General features: G+C 42.8%; 1 protein-coding gene across 4 annotated transcripts in view; it reads left to right on the plus strand.

Annotated features, from left to right (window-relative positions):
* Nucleotides 1-17,861, plus strand: part of LOC102783469 (uncharacterized) — a 54,569-nt gene that overhangs the window by 27,186 nt on the left and 9,522 nt on the right. For 3 of the 4 annotated variants that reach the window (XM_087842547.1, XM_087842552.1, XM_087842557.1), the window contains 5 exons: nt 1,199-1,332; nt 1,859-1,968; nt 5,788-5,956; nt 6,038-6,142; nt 6,243-17,627. In XM_087842547.1, coding sequence (XP_087698673.1) covers nt 1,199-1,332; nt 1,859-1,968; nt 5,788-5,956; nt 6,038-6,142; nt 6,243-17,627 — 11,903 coding nt within the window. The remainder of the gene's footprint in view (nt 1-1,198; nt 1,333-1,858; nt 1,969-5,787; nt 5,957-6,037; nt 6,143-6,242; nt 17,628-17,861) is intronic. The other variant, XM_087842562.1, reaches the window with a different exon arrangement.

Consider the following 17,861-nt stretch of genomic DNA (forward strand, 5'->3'; position numbering starts at 1 on the left):
CTGTTTCCAGTTCTCATATGGTACGGACCCCTGAGCTGATAGTACTGATCTGATGCCAGTATTTAATGAAGCTGTACTCGTTACTGTGATGAAGCTCCTCGGAGTTTAAAGGCTCAGCTGCCTTCCTTCCTTGTAACTATGAAAACTGGGCGGTTCCCCAGTGGTTGCGTTGATTTTTTTTTTTAGCAACTGATTGCAAGTTTGTGTAGACCCGTTTAGAGGGTAAGACCACTGTATTCTATTGGTCTGAATTACCAACCAAAAGTCGAGTTCTTGGTTTTATTTCTGTTGTCAAAGCCAAACTAAAACCATTTTAGCTAACTTTTAAATACCTTGTTGCCATACATTGCAATCAAGTCTAAGTCAGTCTATGCCAGTGGTTCTTAACCTGGGTTCGATCAAACCCTAGGGGTTCGGTGAGTCGGTCTCAGGGGTTGGGCAGAGCCTCCACCGTGACATGCACGGCTCATTTTGTGCACCAATAAAAATCATATCTATGTCTTGAATTTGAAAAAAATCATATTTTATTTTTCACTAAAGAGGGGTTCAGTGAATGCGCATATGAAACTGGTGGGGTTCGGTACCTCCAACAATGTTAAGAACCACTGGTCTATGCTGATGAGCACAACTCGTTGGCGACTCATCTCTTTGTAATAAGAGATTCAATCTGCTGTTTTTCAGCTGGTTGTATATAAAAGCGAGGTCAGTGCGCACCTGTGTTCTTTTGCAGGAACTTTTTCACTATTTGGAATTTCTCAGCAACAGATTTGTTAGCCTTGCATAGACTGGCAACCTGTCAGGGATGCTTCCTGCCTCTGCAATCAGCCCTTTGCTAAAGAGACCCAGTTCAGCTTGATGTTTGGTCAAGATCAGATATGTTGGTCTGGGGCATCCCTTCTTTTTCCCAGCTTTCCCACGAAAGCAGGGTTTTTAAATGTAGTTAGCAACGATGGGTTAGGCTTTGAATTTTTTCAAATATTTGATCAGAAATTTAAAAAAGGAAAAAATAAGTGAATGAAAACAGTATTTCTATAAATGTCAAAAATGCATTGATTAAAAGATTGCATTTCCTTTTAGAGTTTGCTCTGCTGCTAAAATTAGAGCGGTGGACTTTACCCTGTGAATCATTACAGCTAACTGCACCTTACCAGCCTGTTTTTGTATACCTAGTATTTATTCTCCCTCCTATTGATTCCAGATGGCCTGCGGTCTGTTGTGGAGGAGCTGGAGCTGGAAAGAAACCAACTACAGGAGCAGATACTGAGCCTGGAGGAGCGCTGCCAGGACCTGGAGGATCGACTGCAGCTGCAGGCCCGTATAGAGGCATTACAGGTAACTCCATCCAACAACACACCATATGTGCTATCCCAGGGTTAACTGAAAGCAGCATTTGTATAACATACCAACTGTTGAGTAAACGATGAGTGAACTGCATGGAATGGGATTTTGTAACAAAACCTTCTAACACAGGTGACGTTTGATGTAGATGAAGATGAGCAGCCAAATTGGGTCTCTCAGGTGTGTTGGGTCGCTCATGTCTGTGTGCGTTAGAGAGCACCTCTGGCGGTGATGGCTAATGGTGTGGTGTGCTTATTTAACCTTGGATACGTTCGTCAAGTAACGTTCAAAGCTCACAGGTTGTCTGTATTCACGCTGCTGATCTTTTGACATTTACAAAGTTCCTTTTCATCACATGCGTGGTCCACACGAATAGATGACTGATGATAGCAGTAACAGATTTCACGTTCTGTTGTTTTCAGCAGGTCTGCTGTCATCCACGTTTGTGTGCAGTGCAAATGTCTTCATCCAGTGACGATCTTTGTGTTAGTTATTGATGTTTGGTTTTCTGCCGCTGCAGAACGAGTCAGACAAACTGCAGAGCCAACTTGCAAGTGTCAGAAGTCAACAAAGCAGAGAGGCAGAGAAGCATCAGCTGCTGGTTAACAGTCTCAATGAGCAGCTCAAAGGGTAAGTTAACTATTCAAACCATAACCCTTCACTGTGATTACAGTGCTACATCGAAATTCTTCATCTGTTCATTGACCAAGAAATGTTTACTTATGTTTATGTGACATGCAAAAGGAACTGAAGTGTTCATCTGACTGTATGTAATATGTGCTGTAATTGTTAGAAGTAAAGTGTTATATAAATTATTTGAGGTCAATGCACGGTAAACTAGGTAGCTGCAGGGTTGCATAACCAATAATGCTAAAATGTAATATCACCAACAAAGTGTATAAACGACATTAAAGCATCCAGAATAACCTGCACTTAGTTTTGGCTGCAATGAGTCGGATAGTAAAACAAGGACTGTTAAACCAACAGGTTCAGCACTCAGTGGGTCATTCAGGCTGCCTACAAACTGAACACAAATGTGAGTCGAGGCTCACTCGCCCATTTTAACCGTTCTCTGTAAAGACTAAAGGTGGTCGTGTGGGTAAAATCTGTAAATAAAGGCTGTCTGTTGTAGAGCAGGGCAATATGACCAAAAATATTTATCACGATATACATTTGAAAATTTGCGATAATGATATAACTGACGATATAATTGACACTAGACAAAATACTTTACAACTCCACAACTTTATTAATGCAAAAAACCCCATCAGTGTATTTTCACTTAAACAAGCAGCTGTTTTTATGTGCATTAAAGTTATATAAAAATGTAACAGTGCAAATGCAAATTCCTTGCTGGCAGTTTAACCAAAAGGCATTTCCAGTGGAAATTGGCCGACATATCCTCAGCATAACCATGTATAATATCCACAAAACTTAAAGAGTTTATACACACACAATACGGTAATATTATGTTGAAGCACAGTACGTATCACTCCGCGAGGCTCCGCCTACGACAGCCGTAATGCTCCGACAAGCTTAGCAAAGTCGCACTAAAACATCTGACAGATTTTCGAGCGCCGTGGACATAAAATCGTTTCGAGGTCAGTAAACACAACCAGAGTTCATACATAAGGCACACGGGATTATAAGGGACACTGTCGATTTTCAGAAAAATCAAAGGATTGATTTTAAGTGCGCCGTATTTTCCAAACAACACGGTAATAACGACGGCCCGCTAGCATGCTCTACCAAAAATAGTGCTTTGTTGTGTATCTGACGGACGAAAGCTAAACCAGTTCCACACCACTGAAGCTGCAGCATTTTTACAAACCAATTCTGGTTCATTCATTTCATTTAACGATCCGCTTTCGCTCTTCTCGTTCTGCGTCGCCGCCATGTGCATGTGTAAACAAAGGCACTGTACATGCGCGTTTTACCCATATTCTATCGCGATATTTCATTTTCTTATTGTTGCCCAAAATTACACCGGTATTATCGTGAACGGTATGATCTCCTTTCTTTCCCATTCCGATGCTCAGGTTGAACTTCAGCAGGTTGTCTTGACCACGCCTACGAAATGTGAAATGTGACTGGCTGATTAGATATTTGAATTATAAGCAGCTGAACAGATAGAACTAATACAGTAGTAAATGCCGGTACATATTTTTGATGTTCATCAAATGATTCAGGCAGCACGGTGGCACGGTGGTTAGCACTGTTGCCGCACAGCAAGAAGGTCCTGAGTTCAACTCCACCATCAGGCCGGGGTCTTTCTGTGTGGAGTTTGCATGTTCTCCCCGTGTTTGCGTGGGTTCTCTCCGGGTACTTCGGCTTCCTCCCACCGTCCAAAGACATGCAGCTTGTGGGGATAGGTTAATTGGAAAATCCAAATTGCCACTAGGTGTAAATGTGAGTGCGAATGGTTGTCTGTCCCTGTGTGTTGGCCCTGCGACAGACTGGCGACCTGTCCAGGGTGTACCCTGCCTCTCGCCCTATGACAGCTGGGATAGGCTCCAGCGCCCCCTGCGACCCTGAAAAGGATAAGCGGAAGCAAATGGATGGATGGATCAAATGATTCAGTAATATTGGTAATTTGCAGTACCCTTAAACTTAGGATTAAATTAATGTAGTGTATTAATTACAAACGCCAGTTGCTTTGCGAGCTCGAGAAATGGGCGAAACAAGTTTTTTTTGTTTTGTTTTGTTTTGTTTTTCAAGACTGCTTTGCCTTGATATTTCCCGCCTTAGTAATTCCACAAAGTGCTTTGACAAATACTTTTAGTACCACTGTTACAGATGGTGTCCACAGTCAGTTTTAGCCGATAAAGCTCAACCACCAACAAGTGTTTTTAACAAAAGATAGTAGATGTAAAAGGTGTTTCTGGGTTATGTTCAACATTGTTATTCGAGAGGATTTTTACACCAAACCATTAAGTAGCTACTTGATTAAATTGGGGTCAGATGGTTCAGACAAATTTTGGTCAACAAGCTAGCTCTTACTTCACATCATCTAATTTAGTCTAATTTATGGCTGTTAATGAGAGGATTTCACTTTTTAACAATAAGCTAGTGAACTGAATGTTCAGATAGAGTGTAATCCATGTTTGTAGTACATGTTTTGCCATGTCGGCAATCATAAAGTTATTAGTTTGGAAAAGGACTGCTGTGAACATGCACTCACTAAACGATTGTGTGTGTCATTGTGATTGTGGAAAACATGGTTGTTTAGAGTGGGCGGGTTGTGGGTTGCAGACATCTAAAGAATAGGGCTGCCACAAACGATTATTTTGATAGTCGACTAGTCACCGATTATTTTTGCGATCAGTCGACTAATCAGATCATCATCCATTGGACATAAAACGTACAGCTTATTGCACCAGCAGCATCTGCTCTTATATAACTATCATTAGCTTACAGCTTTAAGTGTTTAAGGTATGTGCTAACTAAAAATAAAGACAAGATGATAGTTTATTAAATTTTAATGAAGTTTGCAGATTGTTTCGGTGAAGTTTAATAAACTCCTTGCTATCTAAAATATAACAGGACACCGGAGTAAATTCTCGAGCATCTCACACTTCTGATAATCAGCTGTCTGCTTGACATTTATTCAGCTGTGTAAAAACTATAACTTTAATCTCAGCCAAACCGATTTACTCAGGAACAAATAAAATACTAAAAAAAGCCAAACAATAACATTTTTAAGTTATCTAAGTGACTTATATATCATGTTTAACCTGAGTAGCGAAAGACGGTGGTGGGTTTGAAAACGATTTGCCGGGAGTCCGGTGTTCTCACGGCTCTAGTGAGCCTAGCCCCCGGCTAGCTATCGAGCTAGTGGCTAACAGACGTCTCCGAAAACGTCGGAGCGCTTTTGAAAATATGTGGTGTCTTGATAAACTGAGCAGATATTTGAGGTTTACACAGCTACATTCTCGCCTGAAAATATGTTTAACGTTTATTTTGTGACCCAGAAAGAATAATAAGAGTAATATTAAAACTAACTAGCTGCCGCCATTGTTGGAAACTGAGCTGGGCTGCGCTATGAATTCTGGGACAGAGCTGCTTCTTCTTCTTCGGGGTTTAACGGCAGCTGGCATCCTTGTACATGCAATGCTGCCATCTTCTGTTTCAGTCCGTTATTACACTCTTAAATCCTACTACTTATTCCTGCGTCTTTTGGGATCTTACAAAGCTTCAAACGACGCGTCGACTATTAAATCAGTCGTCGACGATTTTGATAGTCGACGTAATCGTGACGAGTCGACTAATCGTGGCAGCCCTACTAAAGAGTCAAGATGAGTGAATGAGTTTTTCATTGGGGTTAAAGTATGGCTAGAGTACGGCTTTGGTCCTTTGTGATGGTTTAGATCACAAGACATTAATATATGAACTGTAAGATTTTAATTATTTTCAAGACTTCCTTCAATCGATTGTCACTTTTTCCTTTAGGCTGACTGACACACAGGAGTGCCTGCAAAGTTCCCTGATTGAGAAGGAGAATACTTTGGCCAAGACATCTGAGAAACTTGAGCTCATCAGCAGCCTTCGACAATCACTGAGTGAAAAAGACATTCAGTGCAAAGAGCTGTCTGACAAGCTCCTTCAGACGGAGCACACTGTAAGAGCTGGCCTCCTTTTTTCTTTGTGTTATGATTCGCAATTTTTCAGTCTTTAAATGTGTTGTTTTTGTTTTTTTCAGTTTGAGAACATTTCCATGAAATACGCTACATCAGAGAAACAATGCTCTGAGTTGAAAGCAGAAGTTATGGATCTCACACAAAAGCTGAGTGTGCTGAAAGAGAAGGTATGCTTGAAAAGATAAAGATTTTTTAAGATTTTCATTGTTTTGCCTGTAAAGATTAAGAAAAAGGTGCCTCCTAATTTTCCTCCCTAATTTCCTTTAGACGCAAAAACAAGATGTCACCATTGAAACATTACAAACTGACCTTGATCAGACAAACGAGGAGCTGGACAAACTGAACACCTCGCATTTGGAGGAACGAGCCCAGCTCATTTATGACCTCCAAAGCTGCGAGCGGGAAATCGATAACCTTAAAGATGCTCTGCTGGAAAAGGATAAAGAGATATCAACTCTTGTTGGGAACATGGCTGAGTATGCAGAGCAGGTCACAGCACTGAAACAAGAGATCAAACTCAAAGAGGAGAGCCTGGTGCAAGTAGAAAATGCACTGAGTAAGGCAGAGAGGGAGGCTAATATAATGAAAGAATCGCAGAATTCAGACCAGCAGGCCCTTAATAATAAGATCACAGAGCTGGTGGAGAAACTTAAGGAAGCTGAGATGGAGATGGTCAAGGCCGGAGATGAACGAGAGTCTAAAGGAGTTGAGGTGAAACACTTAATCAAGCAGGCTGAAAAGGATAAGACGACTATTCAGGACCTTCGAGGAGAAATCCAGAAGCAGAATGTGAGCCATCATAATCATCTTTCTGAATGTGAAACGCACATCGGTTCACTAAAGGAACAGCTGGCAACATCTGCACAGAAACTACAGGAGTCAGAAGGACTTGTTTTGCAGCTTAAGGATAGAAATGCAAGTAATGAGAAACTACAGCAAGAGCTTAATGACAAAGAGCAGACGTATGAAAAGGAGCTCAAGTCTTTCAAGGAAGAACAGAATAAGCTTTTGGCACAGGTGGAGAAGTATAACAAAGACTTTCAGACCTTATCAAAGCAATTAGACGAGCAAGTCCTGAGTGAAGAGAATGTCAAGCAAGTAATGCAAGAGAAAATGGAAAAGATGGCATCACTCGAAAGCCAGCTAAAGGACGAGAGGCAGAAATTCAACACTGAAAATGAGAAACTGTGCAATGAACTTCAAAGCAAATCTGAAAATATCTCCAAGCTTGAAAATCTCTTAAAAAGCACGACGACTGAAAAAGAGCAGCTCCAAGAAAACCTGAATGAGGAGCTTGAACTCGAACGTAGGAATTTAAAAGAGCTAAATGAAAAGGTTACATCTGCTCTTGAATTCAACAGCAGTCTGGAGAATCAAGTGCAAGTCCTTACAAAAGAGAGAGACGGGCTTGAATTGGAAGTAACTGAGCATGTCAAAAATATTTCACAGGCTGCAGCCGAGATGGATTCCTTGCATGTCAAAATATCTGAATTGGAAATGCAACACTCACAAAGTAACACAATTATTCAAGGGCTACAAAAAGATAAAGAGGAGCTAACTACTCGAACTCTTGAGCTAAATAGAGTTCTTGAGCAAAGCACACATTCAACCTCTGAGATCATGTTGGCAAAAACAAATGAATGTAGTTCGCTCCAGCAGCTACTCAGGGAAAGAGAGGAGACGGTGACCCAGCAGCAGGAAGAGGTGCAAAGCTTGACGTCTAAGATGGACAAAATGCAGCACGACCTCGCCGAAAAACAGCAGACTGTCACTGAACTTCAAGCACGAATAGAGGCCCAACAAAATGAGCAAGCACAGCTAATGGAAACTCTGTCTCTGCTTCAGGAACAACAAAGTAGTCTGAAGTCTGGGTTATTGGAGAAGGACGCAATGTGTAAACAGAAGCAGGAGGAGTTCCAGAGTTTGCAGAAGGAAACTGAAAACCAGAAAAATATCGCGTCCAGGCTACAAGCTGAGGCGGAATCGCTCATTGAGGAACGCTCACAACTCCGAGAGCAACTGGGAGAGAGAGACGAACTGTTGAAAAAGTCATCTCAGGAATGTCAGAAGCACAAAGATGAACTGAATAACAAAAACACAACTATCAGGTCTCTAAGCGACCGAATCAGTGCCATGGAGGAAAATGCTGGAAAGCTTGAGTGTGAAGCTGAGCAGAGCAAAACAGAATTGGCTAGTTTAAAAAGCCACAGCCAAGCTTTGTCCGAGGAGAACCGCCAGCTTCGTGCTGCATGTGAATCCAAAGAAAAGGAGCTTGCACAACGAAGGCAGCTTCTATCTGACCTTGATGGGCAGCTTAAAGCGACCCTTGACCAGAACTCCAGCTTTAGCATGAAGATTAGCAGTCTAACAGAAAATAATCAAAGACTACAGGAAGAGTTGGCACAGAACATGAAATCAGCTTCCGAACTTACTGCTGAGAGAATTGTTCTCCAAGAAAAAACCTCGGACCTTGAAATTCAGATCTCAGATAGTCAAAAAACAGTTGCTAGTCTGTTGAAGGAGAAAGAGGAGCTCGCTGCAGCAACAGATGAATTAAAAAAGGTCCTCAAGGAAAGCGAACAGGCAATCTCTGTAGGTCTACTCGAGAAAACAAACGAATGTGCTAATCTGTTGAAAAATCTGAGGGAGAAAGAGCAACAGCTTCAGAGTTTACAAGAGCAGATCGATAGTTTAAAAATGCAGGTCGATCAGCTGAGCATGTCCTTGGTTGAAAAAGACCGAACTGTGTCAGAGCAGACTTCACAGATAATGGCCCAGCAGGACCAGCTGCTGCAGCTTCAGGATACTGTGTCTATGCTTCAGGAGCAGGGATCAGTTTTAAAGTCAGGACTAATGGAAAAAGATGTCATGCTGCAGCAGAAAGTTGAGGAATGTAGTGTGTCTCTGAATGAAGTCACGCTACAGAAAGAGCTCGCGTCACAGATGCAGGTTGAGGTAGAGATGCTCAGGAAAGAATGCGTGGAGGCCAAACAGCAACTACAGCAGAAAGAACAAACACTGAAAGAAGCAACACACGAATTTCAGAACCACAAAGATGAGCTGAATAAACGAAATGAATCTGTCATCTCGCTCAGTGCTCAGCTCGGGGCCATGAATGAGAGCGCTTCAGAGATGGAGGTGGAAATTACTAACCTGAAGGCGTCTGTGCAGAAACTCACTGCAGAAAATTGTCAGCTGATCCAGGACGAGGGCCAGAGGAAAGCAGAGGTAACTGATTTTCACGACAACATTCAAGCCCTCAGTGAACAGAATGTTCGATTGAAATCGGAACTTCAGAAAGCAGTGGCAGAGCTGGCCAAAGCAAACCAAGAAGCTGCAAATCTCAACTTGGAAATCCAAGGAATAAACGACGCCCTGAAACAGCAGGAGAATTCGATCCAGCAGCTCAACAGTGAGATTGCTGAGCGGGGGGAGCTGCTGAAAGAGAAAGAAGGCACAATTTTGGAGCTTGAAGATTCTGTGTGTACACTCAGAGGCCAAGTTGACAGTCTGACATCAGAGTCTTCCATACTAAAGAATACTTTGGAGAAAAAGGAGGAGTCGAGTCTTGAATATCAAAGTACTTCTTCCGCTGCCTTTGATAGTCTGACTTCACATCTACAAGCCAAAGAGGCAGAATGTGAGAGCTTGAAAGAAAAGATATCACACCTCGAGGAATCTGTCTCAAAGCTCAACAGCAACCTGGAAGTACAGACATCTGAAGTGACAAACCTCAAAAGGGCCTTGGAAGAAAAAGAAGCAGCTCTTTTGGAACAATCGAAAGCTCTCCGGGACTTCCAGAAAAGAGGAGACGAAGCATTGCTGTTCAAAACTCAGTTCATGGAAAGTACAGAGTTGGCATCACAGCTGCAAAGTCAAATGCAGTTACTGTCCACTGAGTCTGAAAAATGTAGAAAGACAGCAGAAGAAACCCAAAGTGCCTTCAATAACCTGCAGGAGAAATATGCTGCCACCTTAGAAGAGTTACAAGACTCGAGGAAGCAACTCTCTCAAACGACAGACGAGGTGTCTGAGCTCCGGATGTCATTGCATGATTCTAATAACGAATATCAGACTGCAAAGACCACCATAGAGACGCTGAAAAGTAACTCGCATGTGATCCAGGAGAAACTGGGGAAAGCTGAGGATTTGAACTCCAGTCTTTCAAAGGAAAAAGATGACGCATTTGCTTCGCATCAAGCGAGCGTGTCGTTGTTGACCGTCGAAATAGAAAGACTCAAATCACAGCATCTTCAGGTCGTGGCACAGATGAATGCACTGACAGAAAACCTCGAACAGAGAGAAATGGCTCTCCACGCAATCAATAGTCAGTACAGCGCCCAGGCCAAACATGCATCTCAGCTGGTTTCAGAAATGCAGAAGTTGGAAGAGCAGAATAAGAGACTGAATGAGGAGATAGGATTGTCAAAGGAAGAGAATCAGAAACTTCACATTGCTCTCAGTAATGAAAACACACATTTGAAAGAGGAATTTAGGAAACTTTTTGCAGAGAAAGAAGAGCTAGAAAGAAGACGTCAAGAAACGCTGGCGGAGCTGCAGGTTCAAATGGAGCAGAAATCCAGCAGCGTGAATGAACTCGTGGAGAGAATGACGTCCGAGAAGCAGAGCCTTCAAGCAAAGGTTAGTGCCAAAGATGAAGAAATTTCTCAGTTGAACGAAAACATTCAAAAAATAGAACAAATTCTGCAGGATTCAGAGAAAGAGTGGCTTTTAGTTCTGGATAGAGAAAAGCAGGAAAAGAACCTTCTTGCAGAACAATTGAAAAGTGTTGAAAATGAGATGAAATCTAAAGATGTTAAAGTAAATGCTTTGAAACAGGACATGGACAGCTTGCAGGAGAAACTAGCAGAGGCTTCCTCTGCCATTAGGGAGGGCTCTAATCAACTGAGCACGAAAGAGCTGGAGGCATCCGCATCCAGAATTCAGCTTGAGAACGTGTTAGCATCTATCCAGGAAAAGGAGAACGAGAACCATATTTTGCAGCAGGCTCTCAAAGCTGTGGAAGACGAGTTACAAAGACTGGTAGTGAGAAAAACGGACAAAGTTTCCTCTCTATTGAAATCTTCTGCTTTGAATGAAGAAAAAGCCTCGTTGGAGGACATGATAAAATGGTTACAAGAAAGTCATCAAAGTGAGGTAGATGCTTTGGAAACCGAGTTGGCTAAAACTGTTGCAGAATTGGAAAAAACACAGACTGTACTTAATCAGAAAGAGCAGAATAGTTGCGAGAAAGGTCAACAAATAGCTCTTTTGCAAGAGGCTGTGGAGCATTTACAGACTCAGCTTAATGCCGAGTTAGTAAGAGTGAAAGAAGCTACTGTTAAACACTCTTCTTTATGTGATGAATTGCAAACAAAAGATGAGCAAATCAGCTGCATGAGCATTCAGATCAGTCAACAGAAGGAATTGCTTGCTGGCCTTACTCAGCAGATAAAGGAAAAAGATGCATCCATTGCCCAGGTCATGGAGTCCGCCTCAAATGAGAGAATGAAACTTGGTGAGGAAAATGGCTCGCTCTCGGCACAATTAAAGAGCATGGAGAGAGCACATAAAGAGATTTTGCAACAGTTAGAAGAACATATTTCGCACAGTTCAAGTGAAACTGAGAAAAATAATTTAGAGAAGCTCATGCTAGTTAAGGAAAAGGATGAGCTACAACGTGAACTCACAAAAGTATCGAAAGAAAAAGATGCAGTGAAGAAGAAGCTGCAAGCTGCGCTTATTGTGAGAAAAGATCTGTTAAGGAGGATTGAAGAATATGAAAACCAAAAAGAAGAGAGCGTAAGCAGTAAAACTGAGGTTTCACTGTTGCACGAACAACTGCAGGAAGCCAAAAGTCAAGCTCAAGCTACAGCAGAATTGCATAAAGAAAATATTTCCCAACTTGAAAAGAAAATTCTCGAGAAAGAGGGAGAATTTCTTAAGTATAACACCGAAAGCAAAACGCTTTTGGAACAGCTAGAGTCAGAAAAACAGAGTTTGCAAACCATCTTAAATGATAAAGAAGCTCATTTGTCAAAAACATTACAAATGCTCAGTGAGAAAGACTCACTAGTCGAGCAGCTGCAGTCCAGTGCTGCCGAGAAGGAAGAGATATTTGAGCAGAACAGCAAGGGCTTGATGCAGAAATTAGAAGAGCTTCAAAATGAAATCAAGACGTGCAAAGATGAGTTAAAGGACAAGTCTTCCTCTGCTGCTAGTGCTGTTGACTTAGAAAATGAGCTTGCACAGGTAAAGTCAGAAAAGGTGACCTTACAGAAGAAAGCCCAGGCCGCCTTGCTGGCACGCAAAGAATCAATAAAGAAAGCTCAAGAAAATGAAAAGAAATTATCTCAAGAGCTCGCTGAACTAAAAGATGACTACAAGGCGCTCTTGGAGCAACACTGCCAGCAGACGAACGAGCTAAACGCAGTGCAGTTAAGCTTGGATGAGAACACCAGAGAAATGGAGGAACTCAACAAAACCTCCTTTTGTTATCTGGATGAATTGCAAACTTTGAGACAGCTCGTCGAGGAGAGAGACAAAACTCTTCAAGATTTAAAGATGTCTTTGGCTGAGAAAGAGAGCCAATGCCATTCTCTCTCAAGCCTGCAAACAGAACTTGAAGCTACTAAATCCGGATTAGAGGCTATTTCTCTTGAGATGGCCAATAAAGAAGAGTCTCTCGTAGCCATGGAGCAACGAGCAGATTCTTTGAAATCAAGACTGCACATCGTAGAGAACGAATTAAGAGAGAAAATTGAAGAGGTTGACAAATATCGGGATGCAGCCAGAGTTGCTGAGGTTAAGACCCAACAGGAGGATCAGTCTTTATTTGATAAAAACAAGGCTTTAGAGACTCAACTGTGCGTCCTAAAATCTTCACTAGAGGAACATATGTATGCAAATGAAGAGAAGCATCAAACCTTATTGAAAGAAAAGGAAGCTTGTTTGGAGCAAAGTAATCAGATGAAAGCAGAACTTGAAACAAAAGCTGATTTAATTTTGCAGAAATCCTTTGAAGTTTTGACCCTTCAGAAGACATTAGAACAAACAGAGCAGCAGCTCACTGAGGACAACCGATCTTTGGCTAAGGAGCTTAAACATCTGCAGGAGCAGTTTACTGAAACACAGAGGAATATGGATTCGCTGAAGCAGGAAAAAGAACATTTTGTCCAATTATTTAATGAACTGAGGGATGAGTTGACCTCCCTGAGAAAGCAATCGAAGGAGTCGGAGAAGGTAAAAGAGCAGCTGCTGAAGAAGCATGATGCACCCGTTGAACAAGACAAAGAAGGGGTCTGTTTTTCTTGCAAATGTGCAGAAATCTTTGAAGCAAAACTAAAGGAGCGAGATGATGCCTTGTTAGTTTCTCAAGCTCAAGTTTCAGAAAAGGAGGAACTAATTGCTGCCCTTGAAATTCAGCTACAACAGCAAAGCAAAATGCTTGAAAACACTACTGAAAAGATGAGAAGAGAGGGTGGTGAGCTTCAGAAATCTCCTGATGAGGGTGCCAGGATGAATGATCCAGATAACCAAAACAAAGTTACCCTTCTAACAAGGAAACTTCAAGCAGCTTTGGTTTCTAGGAAAGAACTCATGAAGGAAAATGCAGCGCTCAAGGAAGAAGTAGAAAATCTGTCAGCCAAACACGAAGCAAAAGAAACCGAGTACTTTGCTCTGCAGTCATCTCTTTTAAAGTTGAAACAAGAAAATACGGACCTGGAAAGTTCTGTGTCACGTTTCTCCGAAGAGAAGGACAAAATGAGCACTGAAGTCGACCGCATCCTTAACGAGAATCGCAATCTATCTGCAGCCTGCGAAAGTTTGAAACTAACTATAGAAAGCATCACTCAGCAGAAACAAGCCTTCTCGTGCCAGCTCGAATCGCTCAAAGATTCTCAAACAGAGGAGCTGACCAAGTGGAAGTCGAAACACGCAGAGCTCAAGCAAGAGTACGAGTCTCTTTTGCAAGCGTATGAAAATGTCAGCAGTGAAATGGACAAGATGAGGCAGCTTTTGGAGGGAGCTAAAAGAGACAGGCAGGAAGCCCTCCGAAAAGTACACAAGCACGAAAGTGAGATGGAGATCCTGGGGAAGCAAGTCCGAGAGATGGAGGAAGAAAATAAAAGAATGAAAGAAAAAGTGGAGGAAGTTTCCAAAGAGAAAAGGCAGAGAATCGAGGAGCTGGAGGAGCAGAATGAGAAAATCAAGAAACAGGTGATGGAGATGATGTGTGATCTAAATAATAAAAACCAACAACTGGAGGCAGAGACGGCCCCGTTTCAGGATTCATTCGAGGCTCTGAGAGTGAAACTTGCTGAGATGGAAGCTGAAAATATCCAGCTAGCAGAAAGGCTGGAAGAAGCTACCTGTTTGCTGGAAAAGAAGAACCTGGAAACCAATACATACACAAGCAACATGCAGAACAAACTTGACGAAGCACTCAGTTTGAATAGTTCACTGACTGCTCAGATTGAAGCTCAGAAAACTGAACTTGCTGCTCAAATGGAAATCAACAACTTGGTGCAGAGGGAGAAGCAGACTCTTTCAGAGAAAATTGAGAACATACAGAATGACTATGAGTCGCAGTTGGGAATAAAAGATGACGCAGTTAAGGACCTCAAAGACATTATCACCAGGCACCGCCAAGAGACTATTAACCTGAATGAGAAGGTGAGAATTTTGGAGGATGACAAGTCACTTCTGCAAGAGGAACTTGAGAACGCTCAAGAGGTCTCAGACAAGGTGAAGAGTGAAAACGAATATTTGGAGACTGTAATCCTCAAGAACTCGGAAAGGATTGACGAACTGACCGAGTCCGTCGGTGCCCTGCAGTCCCAAACTGCACAGCTTTCCGCTCAACTTGCAGCTAGCAAGGAGATGAACGATCAGATTCGTCACGAAAAAGAACAGGAGCAGCTAAAGTTGGTCAAAGAGTTCGAGGAGAAACTCAAGACGGTTCAGAGAGGCAACGAGGGTTCGAAGAACGTGAAGAAAGAGCTGCAAGAGCTGCTCAAAGAAAAGCATCAGGAGATAAATCAGCTGCAGCAAAACTGCATCAAATACCAGGAACTGATTTTAGATTTGGAGAGCTCTTTGAAGAGCTCGCAATCAACGTGTGAGCACTTGGAGAAAGAACTGAAGAAAAGCTCAGAGAAGATTGCAGATTTAGAGGAGAGAGGTAAACAAGCTGAAGCTGAGCTAATCATGCACAAGAGTCATCTCCGGGAAGCCAAAGAAAAGATTGAGAGTGCCGAGTCTGAAAGAGACCAGCTGGCTCTTCAAGTGTCACAGCAAAATAAACAGTCTGAAAATCAGAAATCACATCTGACACCTCAAAATGTAGAAGAAGCAAAAATAAACTCTTACATAGAGAATCAGTTTTTGTTACAGCGGCAGATAGATGATCTCAAGGATTTAAAAGAGAAAGAAAGTCAAACTGTTGATGAGCTGAGGCAGCAGCTAGACTCCCGAGATCTGCAGATAAATACTCTAAAGAGAGCGGCTGAGACTCAAGACGCAAAGCTGTCCGCGTTAGCTTCCACACCACACGGGGCTAATGCTACCAAACTTTGGAATGATTTGTACCAAAAAACCTTACACGAGAAGGACAATCAGCTCCTTGAGCAAGGTTTCATCATTAAAAGATTCCTGGAAGATATGAGAATGAAAGACAAAGAGGTGAATGAGTTACGGGTGACCAAGTCGAGACTGGAGAGGACGCTGAACGAATACTCTGTAGCTGCTGCTGCGCATCAGAGGCAGCTGTTTGTTATGAGCGCAAGCAATGCTGAACTCGGCGAGAGCGCAGAGCTCATGACTGTGCAGGTGAAGGAGCTAAGCGCTCAGGTGGAAAGAACAGAGCAAGAGAAAAACGCAGTGAAACGGCAGCTGGCTGACAAAGAAGACGTGATCTCCCAAATGCAGCTCAGTCTACAGCAAGTGGAGAAGATAAACGCAGACATGGAAGCTCAGATATTCCTTTTGCAGTCTCAAAATGACAAAACTCAAGCTGACTTTGAGAAGCAGGAGGGGATTTGTCTGCAGCTCAAAACGCTCCTTCAGAGCAAAGATGCTGAGATCTCCTCTCTACTGTCCTGCAAAGATGGACAGATGTCAGGCTATCTGGAGCAACTGCAGGCTAACTATCGTAACCAGGTGTCAGTTTACGAGGACAGGCTGACGTCTTCACGATACCAAAAGGAAAAGACGGACAAAGAGTTGAGAGCGCTTGAGGCCAAGGTCCGAAGTCTGCAAATTAAAGCAAACAGATCTATCCAGGAAAAGGAGCAGATGGAAGCAAAGATGGAGTCGTTCAAGAACTCAATGGTGTCTTTGCAGAGCGAACGGGAACGGCTGATGTCGGAATACAGAATACTGGAAGCAAAGAGTCAGTTAGGGTTAAAGGGCAAAGAGGGCTCTCCCGATGGGGAAGGTGGGGCAGCCAAAGGCCTCAAACACGAAATTAGAAAACTGTTACATCAGATGGATGATCTCAATTCTGAGAACGCGATGCTCAGGGCTCAACTGGTCCGATACAGGGAGGATTTAAATCAGGTTTTGTCCCTCAAGGACAACCAGTTGAAAGTATTGCTAAAGAAGCAACAGGAGGTGATCAAAAACCTCGAAACCCAAAAAGCTGCAGCTGAAAAGCAACACAGAGAGGCTCAGCTGGACGTCCAGAAGGAAGAAGAAGCAAGCAATGCGTTAAAGGAAGAGAATTCTAAACTTAAAGCTCGTGCGTCCAAGCTGGAGGAGGAACTGTTAACTCTGAGAAAAGACAGTGAGTCAACAAACTGGGGCAAGGTGATTGCTGACTTGCAGGAAGCTGTTACAGCCAAAGCATCTGAATGTAACGACCTTCAACAAAAACTTCTTTCTCAGAAGCTCTCAGCTGATGAGCTCAAGGGGAAAATGCAGCAGCTGGAAGATGAAACGGACAAAAAATTATCAGAAGCTGAGGAAAAGTACAACAGTGAGCTGGATGGCTTTGAGCGCGAGGTGGAGGTGATGAGGAATGAGCGAGAAACTGCCGATCAGAGGGTGGCAGAGCTCGCAAAAGACCTCCTAGAAATAGAGCAGCAGTTATCAGAGGCTAAATCGCAAAGCAAAGATACCAAGGCTCAGAATGAATCCCTGTGCAAGGCAATGGCTGCTTTGCAGAATGACCGAGACCAGCTCATCGAGGACTTCAAGGTCCTCAGGCAGAGATATGATGAAGAACTCCGAGAGACTCGGGCAGCCTTAAACAAGGTGGAGCGCAGTTTGCGGGACACCACTTCAGATTTGGCCATGTTTGCCAAAGAGAGGGACATCCTTACTCGCAAATTAAAAGCCTTTGAGAGTAAAGACGCACACGCAGAGCTGAACAAGCTGCTGGACGAGCTGACGGAGGTCTTGCCAGAAAAGGAAAGAGAACTAAAAAAAGTCATTTTGGAAAACAACACTTACAGCAGGCAACTGTCAGCATTCTCCAGATCCATGGCCAGTCTCCAAAACGATCGCGAACGGCTGATGGACGAATTGGCCGGGGCTAAAAGAGTGGTTGAGTCCAGGCAAGGGTCGAGCCCAGAGACTGTCGGTACGGCGAGCGCGGAAAAGTCAAAGGGAAGTGGCGTCAGTGCCTTGGAGACTGAGTCAGATGGGCTGGTAAGTCAAGTTTGGCTGTTGCTTGCACTTCCTTTTCTCTGCTGTGGTTCTGTGGTTCAAACAGCATGCAGGGTCAGCTTAGATGTGCTTTTGGTTTCACATCCCATTGTTTGTTTTTTTGTTAAATACTCACGCTGTGGTGTCTGTTTAAAACTTCACTTCAATAACATAAATGTTAAATGCATTGTTTGTCTTTGTGAATGATGCATTTTCTTTCTGTTTACTGTCATCGCA

This window comes from Neolamprologus brichardi, chromosome 1, assembly GCF_056152115.1.
Source record: "Neolamprologus brichardi isolate AB-2024 chromosome 1, ASM5615211v1, whole genome shotgun sequence".
Taxonomy (NCBI): Eukaryota; Metazoa; Chordata; class Actinopteri; order Cichliformes; family Cichlidae; genus Neolamprologus; species Neolamprologus brichardi.